This window comes from Physeter macrocephalus, chromosome 18, assembly GCF_002837175.3.
Source record: "Physeter macrocephalus isolate SW-GA chromosome 18, ASM283717v5, whole genome shotgun sequence".
In the NCBI taxonomy this organism is placed as follows: domain Eukaryota; kingdom Metazoa; phylum Chordata; class Mammalia; order Artiodactyla; family Physeteridae; genus Physeter; species Physeter macrocephalus.
The window spans coordinates 462515-482494 of record NC_041231.1 but is presented as its reverse complement, the minus strand read 5'-3'; the positions used below and the strand labels follow the sequence as shown (position 1 = coordinate 482494).

At 62.8% G+C, this 19980-nt stretch overlaps 1 protein-coding gene and 1 pseudogene across 3 annotated transcripts in view; one reads left to right on the top strand and one right to left on the bottom strand.

Moving 5' to 3' along the window:
- Nucleotides 1-2072: 2072 nt before the first annotated feature.
- On the bottom strand, nucleotides 2073-5259 carry LOC102996997 (serine/threonine-protein kinase TAO2-like; annotated as a pseudogene).
- Nucleotides 5260-8135: 2876 nt separating this feature from the next.
- The window catches only part of TPCN2 (two pore segment channel 2), a 32506-nt gene continuing 20661 nt past the window's right edge, over nucleotides 8136-19980 (top strand). The window contains exons 1-6 of one of the 3 annotated variants that reach the window (XM_024133378.3): nucleotides 8136-8295; nucleotides 12802-12866; nucleotides 13595-13671; nucleotides 14035-14212; nucleotides 15515-15631; nucleotides 19625-19731. In XM_024133378.3, the coding sequence (XP_023989146.1) occupies nucleotides 8184-8295; nucleotides 12802-12866; nucleotides 13595-13671; nucleotides 14035-14212; nucleotides 15515-15631; nucleotides 19625-19731 (656 nt within the window). In that variant the 5' untranslated portion in view covers nucleotides 8136-8183. Of the gene's footprint in view, nucleotides 8296-12801; nucleotides 12867-13594; nucleotides 13672-14034; nucleotides 14213-14743; nucleotides 14778-14940; nucleotides 15050-15514; nucleotides 15632-19624; nucleotides 19732-19980 lie in introns of those variants that run through there. The other 2 variants (XM_028479317.2, XM_028479318.2) reach the window with 2 other exon arrangements.

Genomic DNA, 19980 nt, shown 5'->3' with positions numbered 1-19980 from the left:
GGCAGAAATCGGGAGGAGGAAGAAGATGACTGACTGAAGTTCCGTGAGCAATGAGATATTGACGGGAGGGTCCCTGATGCCACAGCAGGTGTGTTCAGAGATAATTCTGGGTTGTGTCTGGGTGCAGCTGTCTACAGGGTGCAGCAAGGGCTGCCTCTTCCCAGGCTGAGTTCTGCTCTGCTGAGGGGGCTGAAGCTGCACAGGAGATCACCCCGGTTACTGCCCCTTCCCACAGCCTACGCAGGGTGCAGCATCCCCAAGGGGGGAGGAATGGCTCTGTGGCCTCTTTGCTGTTGCCCAGTGTTCAGTGGGTTGAGGGGACCGAGGATCTGGGAACCCTGGTTCTAGGACAGCTTCTTCTTTTTTTTTTAAAATTTTTAGTTTATTAAAAAAAAGTTTTGGCCACACCACGTGGCTTGTGGGATCTTCGTTCCCCGACCAGGGATCGAACCCACGCCCTCGGCCATGAGAGGGCAGAGTCCTAACCACTGGACCGCCAGGGAAGTCCCTAGGGCAGCTTCTGGCTGTGGCCGTCACCTGCCTGTGGGCTGAGGAGGAGGGACAGTAGGTCCACGGGAGGAAGGGGTAGGAGAGAAGAAGATGGGGTAGGGGTGTCAGAAGATGTCACTCTCACAGCCCGGGTTTCTTGCAGGCCTGCTTTCTGGTCTGGGGCACCAGAAAGATGCACGGGCAGAGCTGGGAGGAGGCCTGGTGCCCTCATCCAACGTCAGCCACAGACAAGGGGAGATGTTGGCAGAGCCTTTGTCACCTCTGGTCTCAGTTTCCCCATCCCATGGCCTTTTGGGGGTGTGGCCAGAGCCCACCGAGTCTGCGTCCCTTTCTCCGAGCCTGTCACAGCATCCTCTTTTCCAGTTCCGTCTGTGTCCTCCACTGGACCAGACAGACGAGGAGCTCCGAGGGCCAGCTGGCCCCTGACACCGAGTACCTCACTCTGTCCAGTGCCTGACACGTGTCACCTTGCTTGTATCCTCCCAACAGCCGTGTGAGGCTGGTGTAATTCTCCCCCCACCGTACAGATGGGGAGACAGGCTCAGAGAGGGGCACGGCATGCCTACGGCCTCAGAGCTGGGCCAGCCTAGGGGTGGAAGGAGCAGAGTCAGGGTGCCGGCGCCCCAAAGCGCCTGTCTTGTTCACTGCTGTATCCCAGCACCCAGACTGCTGTCTGCAGTAAAGGCAAGCCCAAGACATTTTTGTTCTGAAAAAGGAAATAATAGATGCACACAGCCCTTTGCAAAAATAGCCCATCCCCCAAGGACTTGCCTTTACTGCAATTAAAGAATCCCTTTGGGGCTTCCCTGGTGGCGCCGTGGTTGAGAGTCCGCCTGCCGATGCAGGGGACGCGGGTTCGTGCCCCGGTCCGGGAAGATCCCACGTGCCGCGGAGCGGCTGGGCCCGTGAGCCGTGGCCGCTGAGCCTGCGCGTCCGGAGCCTGTGCGAAGATCCCACGTGCCGCGGAGCGGCTGGGCCCGTGAGCCGTGGCCGCTGAGCCTGCGCGTCCGGAGCCTGTGCTCCGCAACGGGAGAGGCCACGGCAGCGAGAGGCCCGCGTACCGCAAAAACAAACAAAAAAAGTCTTACTATTTTCTAGGTTTTATTTATTTATTTAATTTTTTTTTTTTTACCGTTCTGCTCAGGTATTTTATTTGTGTTCGTCTTTTTTCTTTTTTCGGTGGGGGAAAGGTTGGAAGGGAGACAGAAAAACAAAACCAAAGAGAGAAAAAAAAAAAAACCACATGACTCTTCCCACACACTGCCAGCCCTGGCCCCGGGCCTGAGTGGATGAGGGTGAGGATGGGCGCACACGGGGGAGAACAGCAACAACTTAGGGTGCGGGGGGCATCAGGAGAACCCCAGATATAATCTCTGGACTCCACGGCAGAGGACGCTGCCTGTCTGGAGGCCCAAAGGGCTAGGGGTGAGGGGGGGAAGCATACCAAGGAAGGAGTGGTGGAAGGCAGGAGAGGACTGGGACTGGAGAAACTTCACTGAGTAGTGGGAGATAAAGTGCATTTGCAATGCTCTAGATTTGGGCTGGGGAGGAGCTAGAGTTGCTCACCTCCAGGGAGGCAGGGCCCCGGGACTGGCGGGTTCGGGATCTCCGCGCAGCTAGAGTCCCTCGTGGTGGCTGGTGTGAAGCAGGGGGGCTTAGCTGGCGCCGGCCGCGTGGTAGCAGCCGGGGGATACGCCTGGGCCGCTCACGGCCAACCGGCCGGTGTGTGGATGGCCCAGGGGGGCAGGCGGGTGGCTCAACCCTGGCTGGCCTGTGCCAGGCGCCAGTTCCAGCCCTTGCACGGGGCCCAAAACCTTGCCCACAGGGCTAGTGGGTGCTGGACGGTGGATTACCCCGCCGGGGCCCGGGACAGGCAGGCGGCTGCGGAAGCCATCCATCCTCGTTGGTCTTGGGGGAGAGTGCGAATAGGCCCAGGTCCCCCACGGCCCTATAGGGCCCTGAAGGTCACGGGCGACAGACGCAGCAGAGCGCGCAACCAGAGTCGAGAGACGCCCCGGCGCATCCGGGGGCCCTGCAGCCGCACCCATTTGCCCCCAGCTGCCAGAGCTGCCTGAGGTAGAGCCAGGCAGCCCCAAGACCCAGAGGGACACCCATGAGGCCTCGGCGCCAGCTCCGACTGAGGAGAGCCCCCAGTGCGGTGCCCTGAGCCAGCAGTAGGAATAGACGGCGCGGGGGGGGGGCGGGTGCAGAGCTGTACAAAGCAGTAGGTAGGAGCCCCCCAGGCCCACCAGCCCCACCTCGAGGGCCAGCAGGGCTGCCTGCAGGCCACCACGCCCCTGGCCGCCAGCACTGGGAAAGACAGCAGGAGTACCAGGGGCAGGAGGCCGGAGGAGGACCCCGCTGCAAAGGAGGGTCCAGCCAAGAGGCCACGGGACAGGAGTCCAGGGAGCTGGCTACCAGGGCTGGGCCTCGGATGTGTGGGAGGGGGTTCGGGGGCGATGTCTGGTGAGGGACAGCCGTCTCCAGGATCCCTCGGGGTCCTAAACGGAGCCCCGCCTCCTCCTCTTCCTCCTCCTCCTCAGGGACTGCAGTCACTGTTGGACCCTGGACCCAGCCAAGCTCGAACTCCTCACCCAAGAGGCTACCACCCTCCTTCGCCTACAACCTCCATTCCCCGGATGCCTCCTGGCCCATGGTGCCCCTCTCCTGGGGCGCCGGGGACGGAACTCTAAGCTCCTCTAGCTCCTCCTCAGGCGGCCCCCAAACTTCCTCATCAACCAAACTCCTCTGTTTCTGTGGACTGGGACTGGGGTTCCTGACTCTTCCCCCAGTATCCTCTGCTCTCCTGGCTCCAAGGCAGCCCCTTCCTTCCCCAGAATCCTCCTCTCTGGAACTGCTTCCTCCTCCTCTCCCAGGATTCTTCTCCTTTTTAAAAAAATTTACTTATTTTATTTTATTTTTGGCCGTGTTAGGTCTCCGTTGCTGTGCGCGGGCTTTCTCTAGTCGTGGCGAGCGGGGGCTGCTCTTCGTTGCGGTGCGCGGGCTTCTCATCGCGGTGGCTTCTCTCGTTGCGGAGCACGGGCTCTAGGTGCGCGGCCTCAGTAGTTGTGGCTCGTGGGCTCTAGAGCGCAGGCTCAGTAGTTGTGGCGCACGGGCTTAGTTGCTCCGCGGCATGGGGGATCTTCCCGGACCAGGGCTCGAACCCGTGTCCCCTGCATTGGCAGGCGGATTCTTAACCACTGCGCCACCAGGGAAGCCCTCCCAGGATTCTTTGGTCTGCCTCCTGGCCAGATTAGCAGGGCTGCTGTTCTTTAAGGGTGCCTGCGTTAGGTGGTCCCAGAGCCCCAGGAGCAGGGAGCGGGAGGCCCGGGGAACGCTGGCCTGCACGTACTTTGGGGCTCTTGGGCTGCTGGCGAACCTGGGCCGCGTGCTCTGCCGCAGCCTTGCTCACGCCGCTCGCTGTACTCCAGCTGGTTGCCCAGCTCCGTCTGGTGCTGCAGGCGGGTGAGCTCAGCCCGTGCGCGCTGTACGGCCTGGAGCTGCCGTAGCTCTGGCTCCCGTGTGGCCTCTCGCTGCCGTAGCCGCGATGCACGCTCCAAGTCCTTCTGTGTCTGTCTCTCGCTCAAGTCCTGAGGCAAAAGACAGGCAGGGCCCAGAAACTGGTCCGAAAGCCTTGTTGGTGTCAAGGAAGTGAGAGCGCCAGGACTCCTTGGGAGAGGGAGCCGAGGGTGGGGAGATGCGGGGTGCAGAGGAGAGGTGAAAGGGGGGAGCCAAGCTCCTGGAGGGCCTGGGAACTCTAGCAGGGTCTGGTGGGCACGAGAAGCGAAAGAGGTGTTGAAAAGAAGCCGAGCCGTAACACGAATGAGGGCAGAGGGGAAAGGCAACCACAGGTGAGACAAATGGAGAAGGATGTAGGTGTCTGGGATCTGGGAGGGGAACAGGGGAGGGGGCGGCCTGCCTCTCGAAGCGGGTCCTGGTCCAGGCTGTGACGAGCCAGCAGCGCTTTCTGGCTGAGGACCGAGACATCCGCCTTGCCATCTTACTGCCCCCTCATCCATTGCCAGGATCACTTCTGGAGCCATCCAGTACAGGGCGCCCACGAAGGAGTTGGCAGGTGCCATGACGGATGCAGAGCCGAAGTCCCCCAGTCTCACCAAGCCTGGCTCTGACAGCGGGATGTTTCCAGCCCCACATCCCTACGGATCACGTTGTGGGAGTGCACGTAAGCCAGGCCGTGAAGGGCCCCGTGCTTGACAGCTGCAACCTCCACCTCCTGAAGGGGCTCCTTGTGCACTTCTAGAAGGTCAGAAGCTGAGCCCAGGAGATACTCCACCACCACCACCCAAGCCATGTGCTTCCTTAGGTCACAGCCCCACTACTGAATGGCATCGGGGTGCCGGAACTTCTGCAGGAAGAGCACCTCCTTGATGATGTCCTGCCGTTTCTCCTTTGACTGCTTCGCACTGTAGGACACCTTCTTGATGGCCACCACCTCACTCTTGCGGACACCCCCGGCAAAGTACACGGCTCCAAAGCTGCCGTGGCCAATTTCCCGGAGGTCAGAGAAGAGCTTTTCCGGGTCGTCCTTGAAGGAGAGCTCAGCCACATCGGGGTCCTTCAGGCTCCCGGCCCGGCACGGTGGCCCCTGGGGGCCCTGAGACTGGGGCTTGACCTGCTAGGGGTCACTCTGGTGCCCAGAGCCTCCACCTCCTCCTGGGGTCCGCCGACGGCTCTGCCAAGCAGGGAGAGGGGCAAGGAGACCTTTCCCCTTGCCACCTCTTCCCCCATCCTCTCGCCCTTTCCTGAGGGGCCAGTGGGGAAGCTTCCCTTGGAGGGGAGGGGGTGACAACCTGGTCTGACCTCGCGGCCCAGTCCTCCTCCTCCTCCTCGAGGGCGCTGGTTGCTGAATCCCAGATTTCTGATTGTGGGGTCTGAACCCCAGATATTTGAACGGGGGGAGGAAGAATCTGATATTTGAACTCGTGGGGAATGAACCCTGGATACTGGTGCACGCAGGGTCCTGAACCCCAGATATTTGAAATCCTGTGAAACAGAGCCCCAGGTTTAGAGAGGAGTCCCAGGTATCTGGAATCTCAGGAGCTGAGACCTGGATATTTGAGAGGCGTGGGGTCAGGCCTGGAAATTCGGGACGGAGGGGACTGAGCCCCAGCTCTTTGGCCACTGATAGGGGGCCTACCCCGAGGACTTCCGACGGCACAGCCCCTCTCACACCGGAGTCCGAGGGTGAGAGTTCCCGCTCCCTCCCCGGCCCCCTCCCTTTCCCTTTCTCTCTCCCGAGGACAGCTGAAAGATTGTAGCTGAGGGCAGTCCCGATACCCTCTGCCCCTCTCCTCTTCTCAGTCCCGGCCTCCCTCCTCACCACAGCCCCGGTCCCGTCCCAGGGTCCCTCCCCGTCTTCCTCCCAATTCCAAGATGGAGACAGGGCGGAAGCCTTTTCTAGGTTTTAAACTGCATGCAGATTGTTTAAGAAAAAAACAAACCAAACCCATGAACGCATCGGAGCTTTGCTTCGAGCATTCATTATTCATATTTCTTCTTTTGTGTACCTCTGGTTCTTACCCTTTGCCCCTTTCCCACCTAGGGGGAATTTAGTCTTTTTCTTACTGATTAAAAAAAAATTTATTTATTTATTTGGCTGCCTCAGGTCTTTTAGTTGTGGCACGCAGGAACTTCATTGCGGCATGCAGGCTTCTCTAGTTGTGATGCGTGGGCTCCAGAGCGCGTGGGCTCTGTAGTTGTGGCAGGCGGGCTTAGTTGCCCCGTGGCATCTTAGTTCCCGGACCAGGACTCGAACCTGCGTCCCCTGCATTGGCAGGTGGATTCTTAACCACTGTGCCACCAGGGAGGTCCCTCTTACTGATTTTTTTCTCTTTTTTTAAACATCTTTATTGGAGTATAATTGCTTTACAATGGTGTGTTAGTTTCTGCTTTATAACCTCTTACTGACTTTTAAGAGCTCTATGGGAGGCAGAATTATGGGCCCCATGACCCCCCCCCCACCATGCTTGTGGTTACAGTCAGTTAGATGGCAAAAGAGATTTTGCAGATGTAATTAAGGGTACTAATCAGCTGATTTTTTATTTTTTTTTTTTTATTTTTTTTTTTTTGTGGTACGCAGGCCTCTCACTGTTGCGGCCTCTCCCATTGCGGAGCACGGGCTCAGCGGCCATGGCTCACGGGCCCAGCCGCTCCGCAGCATGTGGGATCTTTCTGGACCGGGGCTCGAACCCGTGTCCCCTGCATCGGTCGTCGGAGTGTCAACCACTGCGCCACCAGGGAAGCCCTAATCAGCTGATTTTAAACTAAGGAGATTATCCTGGATTATTCCATGTGTCCAGTGTAATCACATGAGCCCTTAAAAGCAAAGAGATGCTGCAGAGGGGGAGGTCAGAAGGATTGGAAGCACCTTGCTGCATCTCGAAGCATCTCATTCAAAGCATGGGAGGATTCAGTGCTCTCTTCCTGGCTCCGATGATGGAGGGGGCCATAAATAAAGGAATGCAGTAGCCTCTAGGAGCCGAGAATGACCCCCAGACAACATCCAGCAAGAAATGGGTACCTCAGGGCTTCCCTGGTGCCGCAGTGGTTAAGAATCCGTCTGCCACTTCCGGGAACACGGGTTTGAGCCCTGGTCCAGGAAGATCCCACATGCCATGGAGCAACTAAGCCTGTGCACCACAACTACCGAGGCCACGCGCCAGAACTACTGAAGTTCGCGCGCCTAGAGCCCGTGCTCCACAACAAGAGAAGCCGCGGCAAGGAGAAGCCCGCGAGCCGCAAGGAAGAGTAGCCCCCACTCGCCGCAACTAGAGAAAGCCCGCGTGCAGCAACGAAGACCCAACGCAGCCAAAAATAAATAAATTTATAAAAAAGAGGAGAAATGGGTACCTCAGTCCTAGCCCCACGGCAGTGAATCTGCCACCCACCTGGATGCGCCTAGCCCAGGTGGGCTGAAACATTGACTTTGGCCTGCTGAGGCCTTGAGATGAGAACCCTGCCCAGCTACTGCACTTCTGACCTCCAGGACTTAGATAATAAGTGCGAGTTGTTTTAAGCTAAATTTGTGGTAATGTGTCACTGCAGCAATAGAAAAAAAGCTCTTTACATATTAATGTTGGAAATACTTTTTATATATAGCATAAATATTTTTTTCAAATGTGTCACTTGTCATTATAAACTTTACCCTCAATTATACCTAACCTCCCTAATATCATTATCAGAGGGTAAACTCATTTTCCATTTTGGGGGATGACCTTTGGCGTCACTCCCATGTACCCAAAAGTCACACGCAAAACACAGATTCCTGGGCCCTGCCCCGAGTTTCCGATTCTGCGGGTCTGAGGGGGCCCAAGAATGTGCTTTTCTAATCCGTGCCCACGTGATGCTGACGGAGCTGGCCGGGGACTACCCTTTGAGAAGGCCTTCCTTCCAGCCCTAGGAGGGTCCTTAGAGCCCCTCCCTGATGGAAGGAAGCTGAGCCCCACCCACCAGGAGGCGTGGTCGGCTAAAGGCCCCGCCTCCAAGAGCAAGATCTTCGTCTTCATTGGCTGGTAGGAAGGAGCGTCTCGTACATCACAGGGCTGTCCCCGCCTCCTCCCGAACCCCGGGGGCGGGGACATTGCGCCTGCGTAGTGGAGCTCGGCGCTCGCGTCTTGTGCTTGTGTGAGGTCCGGGTGGGCGGCTGTGACCCCATGGCGGACCCCCGGGAGGAATCGGAGCCGCTTCTGAGCCGGACCCGCGGCGCCAGTGGCCGCGATTCCCCGGCGGGCGTACCCTCCTGTCACAGCGTCCAAGTCGGCCCTGGTGAGCCGCGGCCTGGGGAGGGGCCGGGCCGCGCAGGGGTGGCGCGTGGGGGTCCCGCCGGCCCGCGCCGCGTCACTGCTGTCCCTGCGGGCGCGTCCCGCTCCCCCGGCCGGGGTCCGAGCGGGCCCGGGCGGCGCGGCGCGCCAGGGAGCCGCCTTCCCGAGGGCGGGGCGGCTGCGCCGTGCGGACCCCGGCCCCGGCCAGGGCGCGAGCTTCAGCCAGATTCTGCGGGATCGCGCCCTAACCCCCGACCGGTCGGGCTGAGACGCCTCGCTCAGCCCAGGGGCAGCCAGCCTCCTGCAGCCCCCTCGGCGCGCCCGGGGCCTCGTGCTTTCCGTGGATCGCCTTGGTGATTCCTAGAAGGAAGCACTTCCGTTTTCCCCAGTTCTTACGGGGGAAAGTGAGGCACAGAGAGGGGCGTTCCCCTACCCAAGGTCACACAGCCACGAAGTGGCCGAGGTGGGATCGAACCCAGGTGGGAGTGAACTGTGAGGCTCCTCCTTCAGCGTCGGCTTGGGGCAGGCCTCCCCAGACCCGGGCGGCTTTCTTCCTTCCTTCTCTGCAGCTCCATCGTGCTCTTCCTGTTTACCCGCAGAGAGATTGCTGAATCCCAAGGAGGGTGGGGAGGGTGAAGTCCTTCTGTCCCTGGCAGACCCCAAGGGCACTGGGTGCTGGGTTAGGGATGGAAGGGCCTCAGCCTCGTTTTGCAGAGGGGGAAACTGAGGCCCAGAGAGTGTCCAGGACCTGTCCAAGAAAATAGACCTGGGATCTGTCTCAGCCGCTGCAGGCACCTCCACTGGGTGCTCCTTCCGGGCCACCTTCTGTCTCTGGGCTCACTTTCCTCCTCTGTTGGGGAGGGGTCCGCAGTGTGTGCCTGTCCTGGGATTATTGGGGCGGGTCCCTGGCAGGAGATGGAAAACATGCCCACCTGCCCATCTCAGAGGCTGTCCTGGGAAAGTTCTCCGTCCAGTCCGTGCCAGACCTCCTGGGGTCCTGGTCATGGTGGCATCCAGGGGATGCAGCCTTTGCGTCGGGAGGCCACTTCCCGGCTGTGTGACCTTGGCAGGTTGCCTAACCTTTCTGAGTCTCAATAAAAGGGGGGTGGTCGGGGCGTTGTGAGGATTCAGAGAGAGTCCAGGTGCCCGGCCAGGTGGCAGAGCTGGTGCGCGTCAGTGCTGGTGGCCATTCTGGGCGGAGAACCGTGATCACTGCAGGTCCAGCCCTGGGAGAGTGCATGGAGGGCAGATGAGACCCACGCTAGAGACAGGTGCCGGGGCAGGCAGTGTGGCTGGTGAGGGGGGACCCTGGGGACGGCTTTTTGTCCCGATGCCGTGGCCTTGGTGGGGGCTTCTGAGAACATGGACAGGACACTCTGTGTTCTGTATTTCCCTGGTCAGGCTGTCCAGCCAGGCTCTGCAGACCCTCATTCAGTTTCTGCCCAGCTCCCGTGCGGGGCTCCTGGATGGGGCCCTGAGCTCAGGGACCGCCTGTCCGCAGCTAGCTGGACTCTCCTACTGACAAGGGTGGGGGAGGGCTGCTGCTGGGTGCCCCATGGACCCCAGTGGGCCCGGTGGTCAGGTCCAGACCCAGCCCCACCTCATCGGCCATGACCACAGGGTGGGGATAGTCGTTTTCTTTTCCTGTTCCTGGTCAGGGAATTACCCTCTTACTGGTTATGGAAAAGTCAGAGGACAAGGGGTCACTGTGCCATAGAAGGAGCTTTGAGAATAACAGTAATAGCAAATGTTTATGAAGAGCTTACTGTGCATAGCACTTTAGCTACAGTAACCCATTCAGCCTGCCCATCAGTCCCGTTGTGTAGGGCCCGCAGGGACTGAGGCACAGAGAGGGTAAGGGCCTTGGCCAGGGTCACAGAGGGAGCTAGTCAGGACCCTACCCAGTAGTGGGGAGTGGGCAGGGGCTGGAGCCAAGGGGGAGGGGGGTTTATTCTGGGATGTTGGGGAGGGCAGGCTTGGGGTAGGGGGACCAGTGCAGGGCTGAGGTGTTCGAGCCCCCATGTCCTCTGTGCTCCGACATTCTACAGTGGTGGGGGGGTGCTGGCAGCTGATCGCCACCTGAGGCAATGAGTCCCCAGACGCCAGGCTGGGGGACGGTGCTCCTGGTAGGGCTGACAGCCTGGAAGGCTTTGGAGAGCTTGGCCTTGGCGGAGCCAAGTTCAGGGTGAGTGGCACGGAGGGCACAGGGTGGAGGAAGCAGCAGGGGAGCTGCCGGGCTGGGGGCGGAGTGTGGACTTTCTCCTGGAGCAGTGGGGACCCACGGAAAGCTGTGCTTGCCATCTGAGGGTGTGTGACGGGATCCCTCCGGCCACCGCAGCATGGGAAAGGGAGGCCGGTGTCGGGGCCGCAGAGCCGCGTGGGATGGCTTTCCAGAGGTCTGGTGCCTTGAGGGCCGGCTGGCCAGAGGAAGCCCCTTCGCTGCCCCCAGTCCTGGCCCTGGAGCGAGCTCTGGGAGCCCTGGCTGCCTGTCTCTGCTTATCCAGGAAGCTTGTCTCCTTGGATCTCTCCAGGCTGAGTCCCATTCTCACCCGGGGATTTGGTGACGTGGGGCCTCTCGTGTCCCCTCAGACCACCCTGCCCTCCCAGGCGCCCCTCGGCTGTTCACTCAGTCGACCAGTGGGACTTGCGGGCTGCTGTGTGCTGAGCCCCACGCTGTCCTGGGCTCTGTGGGTACAGCAGGGAACAAAACAGGGTGCCTTCACATCACAGCGTTCCCGGGACGCTTCCGGGGGCAGCAGGCAGTCTCCACCCTCAGAGTCTCCGTGGGAGAACTTTTCAGCCCCTCACGTGAGCATGGAGGTCGTCCATGGGAGGAATCTGAGGCCCAGACGGACGAGGGTGCTGTTTCTGGGTGACACAGCAAGGTGATGGCAGAGACAGGACACAGTCCAGCCTCCTGTCTCTGTCCAGGGTCCCCCACGTCCCCGGTGGGCACAGGCCCTGAGGACAGCGGCAGCTGCGTCCCTGGGGTCGGCAGGCAGAGTGGCCGGGGGCCCGGAGCTCTGCGCAGGTGCCCGGCCTCCCCCGCCTCTGGCCTCGGCATCTCTGCATCTCTCGGTACCGGTTAAGGGCGGTTTGGGCAGCTGCTGGGCTCAAGGGCAGATGCGAAAGTAGAATCTTCAACAGAAGTGGTGACAGGCCTGTTCACCTCGTTTCCGAGCCCGGATCTGGGAGCTGCTGGGGGCTGTGTGCCGGCTCCACCCCCCCAGGGGCCTGGGCTGCTCCCTCTCCGGGGCCTCTCTGGGGGTCCTTTGTCCTGTGAGCTGCGGCTCCTCATGCCTTCCTTGGCCCTTTACGTCAGACTTCTGTGCAAAGCTGCCCACCACGCGGTGGGCGGAACCCTAGGCCAAGGTGACAGACCGGAGGTTTGAGCCGTGTGACTTGTCCTGAAGGCCCCTCCTCGTCAGAAACCCGCACCACCCCAGCCTCCCTCGCCCCGAGGACCCCAGTCCCTGGTTGGGGAAGGTTCCCTCGGTTCCCACTCTCGGGGTGACTCGGTTGCGGTCACCTGGCCCTGTGGGCCCGTGGCACAAGCAGGGGGCCACGATGGCCTCAGAAGTGCCTTCTTAGTGCTCAGTGTTTGATGGAGGGTCACGCAGCGCCTCGGGCTTCTAGATATCACCTTCCTGTGTGAGCGTTAAGTCCGTGATCTTGCTCGGTGAGGGCGTAGGCCGGTAGCGCTGCCCCATCTTACAGTCGCGTAAGCTGGGGTGCAGTGTCCTGACAAAGGTCACCTGGAGGCCGGTGGTGGGACGGGGCAGAGGGTGGCGGTGAGCACGTTCCGTGTGCCGGGCCGGCCCTGGGGGTCCTGCACTTGCACTGGGGGCCAAGCTGTGTGGCTGTTAACACCCGCATTTGACAGGGGGAGATGCGCACAGTGAGCTTAAGCCCACGGCTCTGAGCCTTTGAGCCTGTAGGTGGGGAGCCGGGGTCTGAGCCCCCTGAGCCTGGTTCCGTCTCGCTGGCTGCTTTGGGCCCTCCGTCACTCCACCCCAGGGGGTGGGGACCGTGGGAGCTCCTCCTCCTCTGGGCCCGGAGCCCGTGCTCAGACCCTGCCCCACCTGGGGCCCAGCGCTCGGGGGTCCTGCCCTGTGGGCCTGCGCGTGCGCGCGCGCGCGCACACACACACGCACGCACACACACCGCGCGCGCACGCACACGCACACCGCGCACGCACGCACACACAGACACGCACGCGCGCACGCACACAGACGCACAGCGCGCGCGCACACATACACACACAGCGCGCGCACGCACGCACACACACAGACACAGACACGCACGCGCGCACGCACACACACAGCGCACACAGACACACACACAGACACAGACACGCACGCGCGCACGTACACACTGCCGGGCGAGAGGCGTCTCGTTCCAGAGCCTTGGAAAGAATGCAGCCGGGTTCTTGCCTTGCTCTCGGTGGCCCTGTAGCGGGTGAGTGCCTCCCGAGCCCCCTCCTCACCCGACGTGTCCCCTCCGCCCGCAGGTGCCGTGGCCGGGCGGGATCTGTGCTTGGACCAGGCTGTGGTCTTCATCGAAGATGCCATCCAGGTGGGCGGCGCCTGCTCCCGGCGGCTTGTCCCTGGGGCTCGTGGGGACTGCACGACGGCTGCCCCACTGGCCCCTTCACTCCTGCCATCCTGGGGCCGGGGCTGCGGTTGCTGGGCCGTGTGGTCATTGTAGCTGCGACGACTGGGCTTTGGGGCATGGTCCCCTCGAGTCCCCCTTAAGGAGACATGTGCTGGGTGCTCTTCTGGGTCCCTCGTCCCTCCTTTCACTGATGCACCACCTGCCGAGGGCCTGTCGTGTGCTGCCCTGATCTCGGTCCCGTGAAAGATGCCCAAAGGTGGCAAGACCTTCCCCTGCCTACAGACGACACACAGGCTTAATTAGGGAAACAGACTGTAGAAGCCACCAATGCCTCACTTGGGGGATGAGGTTGGGGGCGTCCTGCACGGTGACACAGCTGAGGTGGGGTGGGGTCAGCCTTGCACAGAGCGGGGGGAGAGCCTCACAGACAGGGCACAGCTGTGAATCCAGCCGGCAAGCGTCCGTCCACCTGCCGGCCCTGGGGAAACCTTGCAGCTTGGGAGGGTCTGACCCTGCTGAGTCCCGACGAGCCCCTGGTCCCTGTACTGAGTGGAGTTGGACCCTGCGATCCCCAGCCTGTGTCCCCGCCTTGGGCCTGTCGTGGGTGAGAGGGGTGCCCTGCACGGGGCTGGCTGTGCTGGGTGGCACAGAGGGGACCCTCACGTGCCCCGCATGACCTTCACTTCCAGTATCGCTCCATCAACCACCGCGTGGACGCCAGGTCTCTGTGGCTGTACCGACGGTACTACTCCAGCATGAGCCAGTGGTGAGAATGTACACGCGTGCCGCGGGGCTCCCGCAGCCGGGCCTGGGGAGGGGGCTGGTCTCGGGGGGCAGACAGGCTCCCCTCCCCGCCGTCTCCCCTCCTTATCGGAGCAGAGCCTGGCCCCTCTGTGGTGAGGGTTCCTTTCCAGAACCTTCCGGCCAGCCATGGCTATTGAGTTTTGCGCCGATACGTGTTATCTGACCACACACACGAGTGGCCACGGAGCAGGAAGTGTGGGCTCCGGCCTTTGGACCCGTGGAGTCTGCCCTGCTGCCTTCCAGGCGTCCCGCCTGCTCATCTGCTTTTTTGGCCCCAGAGTGTGGCTGGTTCTTGCCTTTTGACCAGTTTTGGTCCCTTTTCCAGGATTCTGAGCTTCACCATTTTCTTGATCCTGGCTTTGGCTTTTGTTGAGACGCCCTCCTCACTCACCAGCACCTCTGATGTGCGCTACCGCTCGGCCCCCTGGGAGCCGCCCTGCGGCCTGACCGAGGGCGTCGAGGCGCTCTGCCTGCTGGTCTTCGCGGCCGACGTCTCCGTGAAGGTGAGGGGGCTGCACAGGTGCTGAGGTTGGGACCCGCGCCCTCCCGGCCCGGCTGCTGCTTCCTGGGTTTATTTTTCGCACTCCTGGAGCAAGCTGCCTGTCCGACCGTGCGCTTCGACCCGCAGAGCAGAGGCCTAGGCTGCCTCTTGGACAGCTCTTCCCCCTCCCAGACCATCGATGGGGGATGGCCGAGCCATCGGGGGCACACAGCCTTGCGGGACCCCGGGAGAGAGTGGCCGAGGGTCTGGCAGTGCCGCTGTGGGGAGGGACCCCCACTGAACAAGAGGGGACCGGGCGTCTCTCCATGGCCCACGCTCCCGCCCCGACAGAGGAGAAGCCCGGAGGGGAGGAGCTGGCGTGGGGCGGAAGGGCTGCCGTCCCGCCCCCGGCCGTGTGCAGCTCTGGCTTCCGTGACGCAGGTCCTCCTAGAAGCTGGAGGTGGGCCCTGCCTTGCTTGCGTGAGCTGAGCTGTGTCAGGGCTTCAGAGCTGTAGCAACTTCCCATTGAGACGCAGGGTGTACACTGGCCACGCCGTCTGTCACTTGTAACAAACAACAGCGATTCGGTCGGTTGCTCCAGCCTCAGGCCCACGTGCACATCCACACCCTGCCTGCAGGGCACCCCCTGGCAGGGTGGTTTGGCCTCTGTGGCCTGACCCCGAGGGACGTGGGTTGGTGCATGTGTGTGTGACCGAGGGCCCTGACAGTTTCTTATTTCTTCTTTTTTAGCCTATAATGTGGTTAGGAGGTCTGGGGGTTTTTAAACTGGAACTGAAACTGGTTAGAAGTTCTCGTTAGCCTGTTTGGAATGGTTGGTCCGTTTGGGACGTCTCGAAAGGTGAGAGGGAGCACGTGTTTTCATCTGCAAGCTGTGACCTCTGGCGGGGGTCAGTGACGGGAAAGGACAGTCAGGGGCGCCGAACAGGTGCCAAACTCCCGCCTTCCCAAGGCACGTGCCGCGCGCATCTGCTCAGATTCCTAGTCCTTTCCGGAACGATTCCTAGGCACAAGCTACAGCGGTGGTTGGGTAGGCAGGACGGGCAGGGACCCCGTTCCCCGTGGGGACACGGGCTGGGGCCGGTCAGTGCGGAGCCCGGGGTCCCGGGCCGCCCGGGGTCCCGAGCAGGCTGGGCGAGGACCGTGGGCCTTCTGACCGATGCTCAGCTTCCCGCTCTGAGCCCCGCGGGGACCGTGCTGCTCGCTGAGGCTGCCTAGCCTCGCCCGCGCGCATCGCGGGCCTCGGACCGGCTGCCCGGCCGGGGTCCGTGCGGCCACCCCCGGCTCAGCCGCGTCCCTCTTGCAGAGCTACCTGGTGGGGTGGGCCCAGTTCCGGAAGAACCCCTGGCTGCTGGCCTACCTCGTGGTGCTGCTTGCGTCTCTCGTGGACTGGATCGTGTCGCTGAGCCTTATTTGTCAGGAGGTAGGTGGGGAGGCGACTCTGATGGGGGAGGCGGGGGGCTGGGGGGACGCAGCTGCCCAGGGGAACGGTGGGCGGGAGTCCCGAGGCCCTGCATCCGTCCGGCCCTCCTGCCCGGCTCTGCCCGCCCTCCGGAGCACGTCAGTCACCCACGGGCCAGGGAGCCTTGTCCCCATCTTGCGGATGAAGACACTGAGGCCTAGGGGAGGCGCGGGGCCCTGGGGCCGAGTTCCGGGGTTCCTGCCCTGCCTCAGCCGAGCTGGCAGCCCCCAGCCTTGCTGACGACAGCATCTTTGTTCCCCCCGAGCACCCAGAAGCATCGCCCCGTGATTTGATAGAGCGGAGCTGGGAACCGTCGGTTTGGGGACATCCTGAGCCATCAGGGCTGGTCGGGGACACAGAAGCCCATCAGCTGCTTTAGTCGAGAGAATTTAACATAGGGCCTCAGACAGGGCTTGAGTAAGCAGGAAATCGAGAAGGGGGCCCGGAGAACACAGAACCGCAGGCAGCAACCCCCCTGCCCCCCTAACCGGGGGCTAGGGGAGGAAAGGAAGGAGATCGGGGTCATGGAACCTGGAAGCTCAGGGGAGGGGCTCCGCGAGCTGGGACCCTGCCCTCTGGGGACGGGGTGCTGGCTCCTCCAGGAGGCGCGACCATGATGCTGGTTCTGGGGGTGCTGGAGGAGGGAGGGGGAGGCTGGACGCCCTGGGTGCTGCCGGCGGGGGCAGCAAGATGACGGGAGCCAGCGGGTCCCCAGCCCGTGCCTCCTGCCTGCTTCCCGCTAGGCAGGGGCGGCCGATGAAGGAGAGGTGTCAGTGGCGGGTCCTGGCCCGGCTCACAGCAGGGCCGCCGGGCGGGTGGAGGGCGCAGTGCCCCCTGCAGCCCCCATGCCTCCGCCATGGCCCTGTAGGAGCGCGACAGCACATGCTTCTCCCTGAGAAGGTGCTGCCTTCTTCGTACCAAGGAGGAGGCCCTCACCCGCCCCCAGAAAGGGGGCAGACACCGGCCTAACCACCGCTGGCTCCACTTCTGCGGGACCATCTCATGTCACCTGAGCATTTGTCCCTTTAAGGCTGGGTTGAGAACCTCACCACCGCCGAGGAGCCTCGCGTGAGATTGGGAGGAGGGGGAGGGGAGAGGGGGAGGGGAGAGAGGGCCTTTGCCGTGTACAAACCCGTGTCTGTGTAACTGGCCGTGAAGACCCGAAGGCCTTGTGTGGTGAGTGGCCCAGGAGCCCAGCTGCCCCCCGCCTCAGCCCCACATGCCCTGGGTCCCCTCGTACGGGCACCCAGACTTTCCTTCCCGAGGGGCCTGGGTCCTCGCTGGTCCTGCCTTTTTATTACTGGAGTTTTGTGATAATTTTTCATGTTGGACGCAGACCTCTCTGCCCCTCTGGGCAGCAACAACCCAATCTGTCCTTGGTAATTGGCGCTTTTTTGCCCACACTGGCCCCCAGCCCTCTTTTCATGAACAGCTGTGGTCCAGCCCAGTGGGCCCAGCGTGCGCCCCTGGTCGAAGCATCTCGGGAGCGGATGCTTCCAGACCCGCAGGGCCCGGGATTGTGGGGTGGGGAGTGGAGGCGTTGCTGCCCCATTTTGTCCTAGCGCTCAGGACCTCTGCTGGGTTCCCACCCCCCGCCCCGCCTCAGGGCCACCAGGCCCTCCCACAGGCCAGCTGCTTCGGGGTAGGGCCGTGGTAAGGCCGGTGGGAGCTGTGGGCCGTGCCCGGGTTGGATGCAGCATTGGTCCTGAGGCTCAGATGCTGGTCCTGGGAGAGGCATGGAGGGCAGGGCAGGGAGAGCCCATACCCACCCGCCTGCATGTCCGCTGAGGACAGCTGAGGGCCTTGCTTGGGGAGGGACTGGTGGGTCCCCGCGGGGGCCGCGTGGCGGCCGGCTCTGGGCTCGGCTTCTGGCAGGGTGGGCCCCCAGTAGTGGCCTGGGTTGGGGGGGGGTCCATGTGGTTGGCCCCGGGCGTCACCCCCATCCCTGCTCTGTGGCCACTTTGCCTGTGGCCTGTGGAGATCGGTGCAGGGTGGCCAGGGGAGAGGCTGAGGACGTCCACAGACGTGTCATCTGTCCAGAGAGCCTCCTCCTGCTCCCTCGTGGTGGGGGCACTCTCTGGCCACCCACACGTGTCCTCTCGGACGGTCTCGTCCCCAGACGCCCAGGCTGTTCTTTCCATGGCCCTGACGCCCTGGGAGTCATTATCTTTCTGGTCCGTACAGGGTGGGCCCTGCCCTCTGTAAAGCTCCCCCTGTGGGCCCGTCTCTAGGGGACTTTCCCGTGGAGGCTGTAACGCTACACGCCGTCCGCTTCTGGCTGGGGCCGGCCCATCACCCAGCGCGGTCTGCGCACCAAGCCCAGGGTTCTTCTCCGTGGCCAGGTGGCTCGTCTTCAAGAGCTCCCCGGCCTTGGGGCCTGCAGGAGGACCGGGGCCTCTGACCTGCTCTAGTCTGGTCTTTCCTGTCCTTTTGCACCTGATGGAGTCCTGCTTCCCCAGCCTTGTGGCTGGAGGATCAGGTCACACATGGTCTGCTGGTCAGCTGATAGGCCGTGGTCGTGACCGCCGAGGCTGTTTCTCATAAGAGACTAGTTCTCTGCAGATTAGTTGGTAGCTTCTTTCTAAAGGCTCAGAGGCCTAGGCTGTGATTCTCGGTGTGATTTAAGCCTCGCCAGGGGCTTAGCTGGCACTGGGCTGGCTCTCCTTGCAGGCAGTCGACGTGGGAACGTCTTCCCACCCTTCACACGTGTTCCCTGCATCCGTGGCAGTGATGTGGCCCCAGCCATCGGGAAGGCCCTCGGTGGGTTGGGTTGGGTGGGGTGAAGGCGTCTGGAAGAAGCCGTGCTCTGGTCTGTGTCTGACTACAGGCGAGGGCCGAGCCCGGGGAGTGGGTGCGGCTGGACCCCTAGCTCCTGCTCGGCCCGGGGGACGGGCTGAAAGACTCCCGACAGGGGCCCCGAGACAGGAGCTTTCGCCCAGGGGCAGCGAGCGGGTCTTGGGTGAGCTGGGGCACCGGTCCCTCAGCCTGGGAGGGGGGCAGACCCCTGAGCCTCGCCCGTTCACCGCTGTTTACTTCTCCCTTCTCAGTCCTGTCGGCAGCCGGGGCCCCTTCTGAGGGTGAGTGCAGCCCGGGGAGGCCGAGTGAGTCCCTGGGACGCTCACGCTGCAGACGTTCTGAGGGCCTACTGTGCGCTGCTGCTGGCGGGGCCTCGTTCTGTTGTGAGAGGGGCCGACGGTACCAGGAAGCATCAGATGTGTGCGGGGGGGAAAAAATGATTGAGGCGGGTGGTGAGAAGGAAGGTCGCCCATGCAGCGCCGGAGGTGGCATTGACGGCGGGACGGAAGGGCCGGGTGCAAGCAGCCCTCTGAGTGGTTGGGGGGGGAATGGGGGTGCCAAGCGCGGCGGCCAGTGGGACGGGGAGGGTGGGTGCCCTGGGCCTCCAGGCAGCCCCGGAGGGCTGGGCCGGGAGGTGACTCCATCAGCCTCACGTTTCTGAGACAAGACGTCCATTAGGACGTGTCTGGAGTTGAGAGCTTGGGCTGGAGATTGAACGTGTTGTGACCCTTAAAATCCCAAGGACGGATATGTTCCCTGAGGCGTGAGGCCAGAGAGCGGGGAGGAGGGGGCTCGGGGCGTCCAGCACATGGTCGGGCGCAGAGGAGGCGGCCAGGGCGCCGGGCGGGGGGAGAGGCAGCTGCCAATCCAGGCAGGAGGACGGGAGGTGACCTTGGGGCGGAGCAGGGTGCCCGAGAGGCACGCCGGTCGCCCCCCTTCCCCGGTGCTGGCAGGTCTGGGGGCTGGGCTTCCGAGCTGGGCCCCGGGAGGGAGCGGGGAGGGTGTTGAGCCTGCGAGGTCAAGGCCGGGCACGCTGGGAGCCCGCAGACAGCCGGGCCGTGGCTGTCCTCGCGCAGAGCGTCGGGCCTCTGGGGCCCGCGTGCCGTCTGCCAGCCCGCAGTGGCTGTTCTCAGGGTCCCGGGTCCTGGTCTCTTCCAGCCCGTGCGGGTGCGCCGGCTCCTGCGCCCCTTCTTCCTGATGCAGAACTCCTCCATGATGAAGAAGGCGCTCAAGTGCATCAGGTGGTCGCTGCCAGAGATGGCCAGGTGGGCTCTGGTGTCAGGTGGGCTGGCAGAGCAGGGCGGGGCTCCCCTCCCCTGATCTGGGGAGGCCGGTGGGCGGGCATTTGGGGGTCTCTGTCTCACACTCCGGGCGGCCCCCTAAATGACCTTGCTTTGAGCCCCGCCCCCTGCTCCATCCTGCGGGCACTTCCCACCTTGGCTCTGACCCCCCCCTCCCCGCCTTCCCCCCCCCCCCCCCCCCCCCCCCCCCCCCCCCCGCGGCTCCCCCGGGTG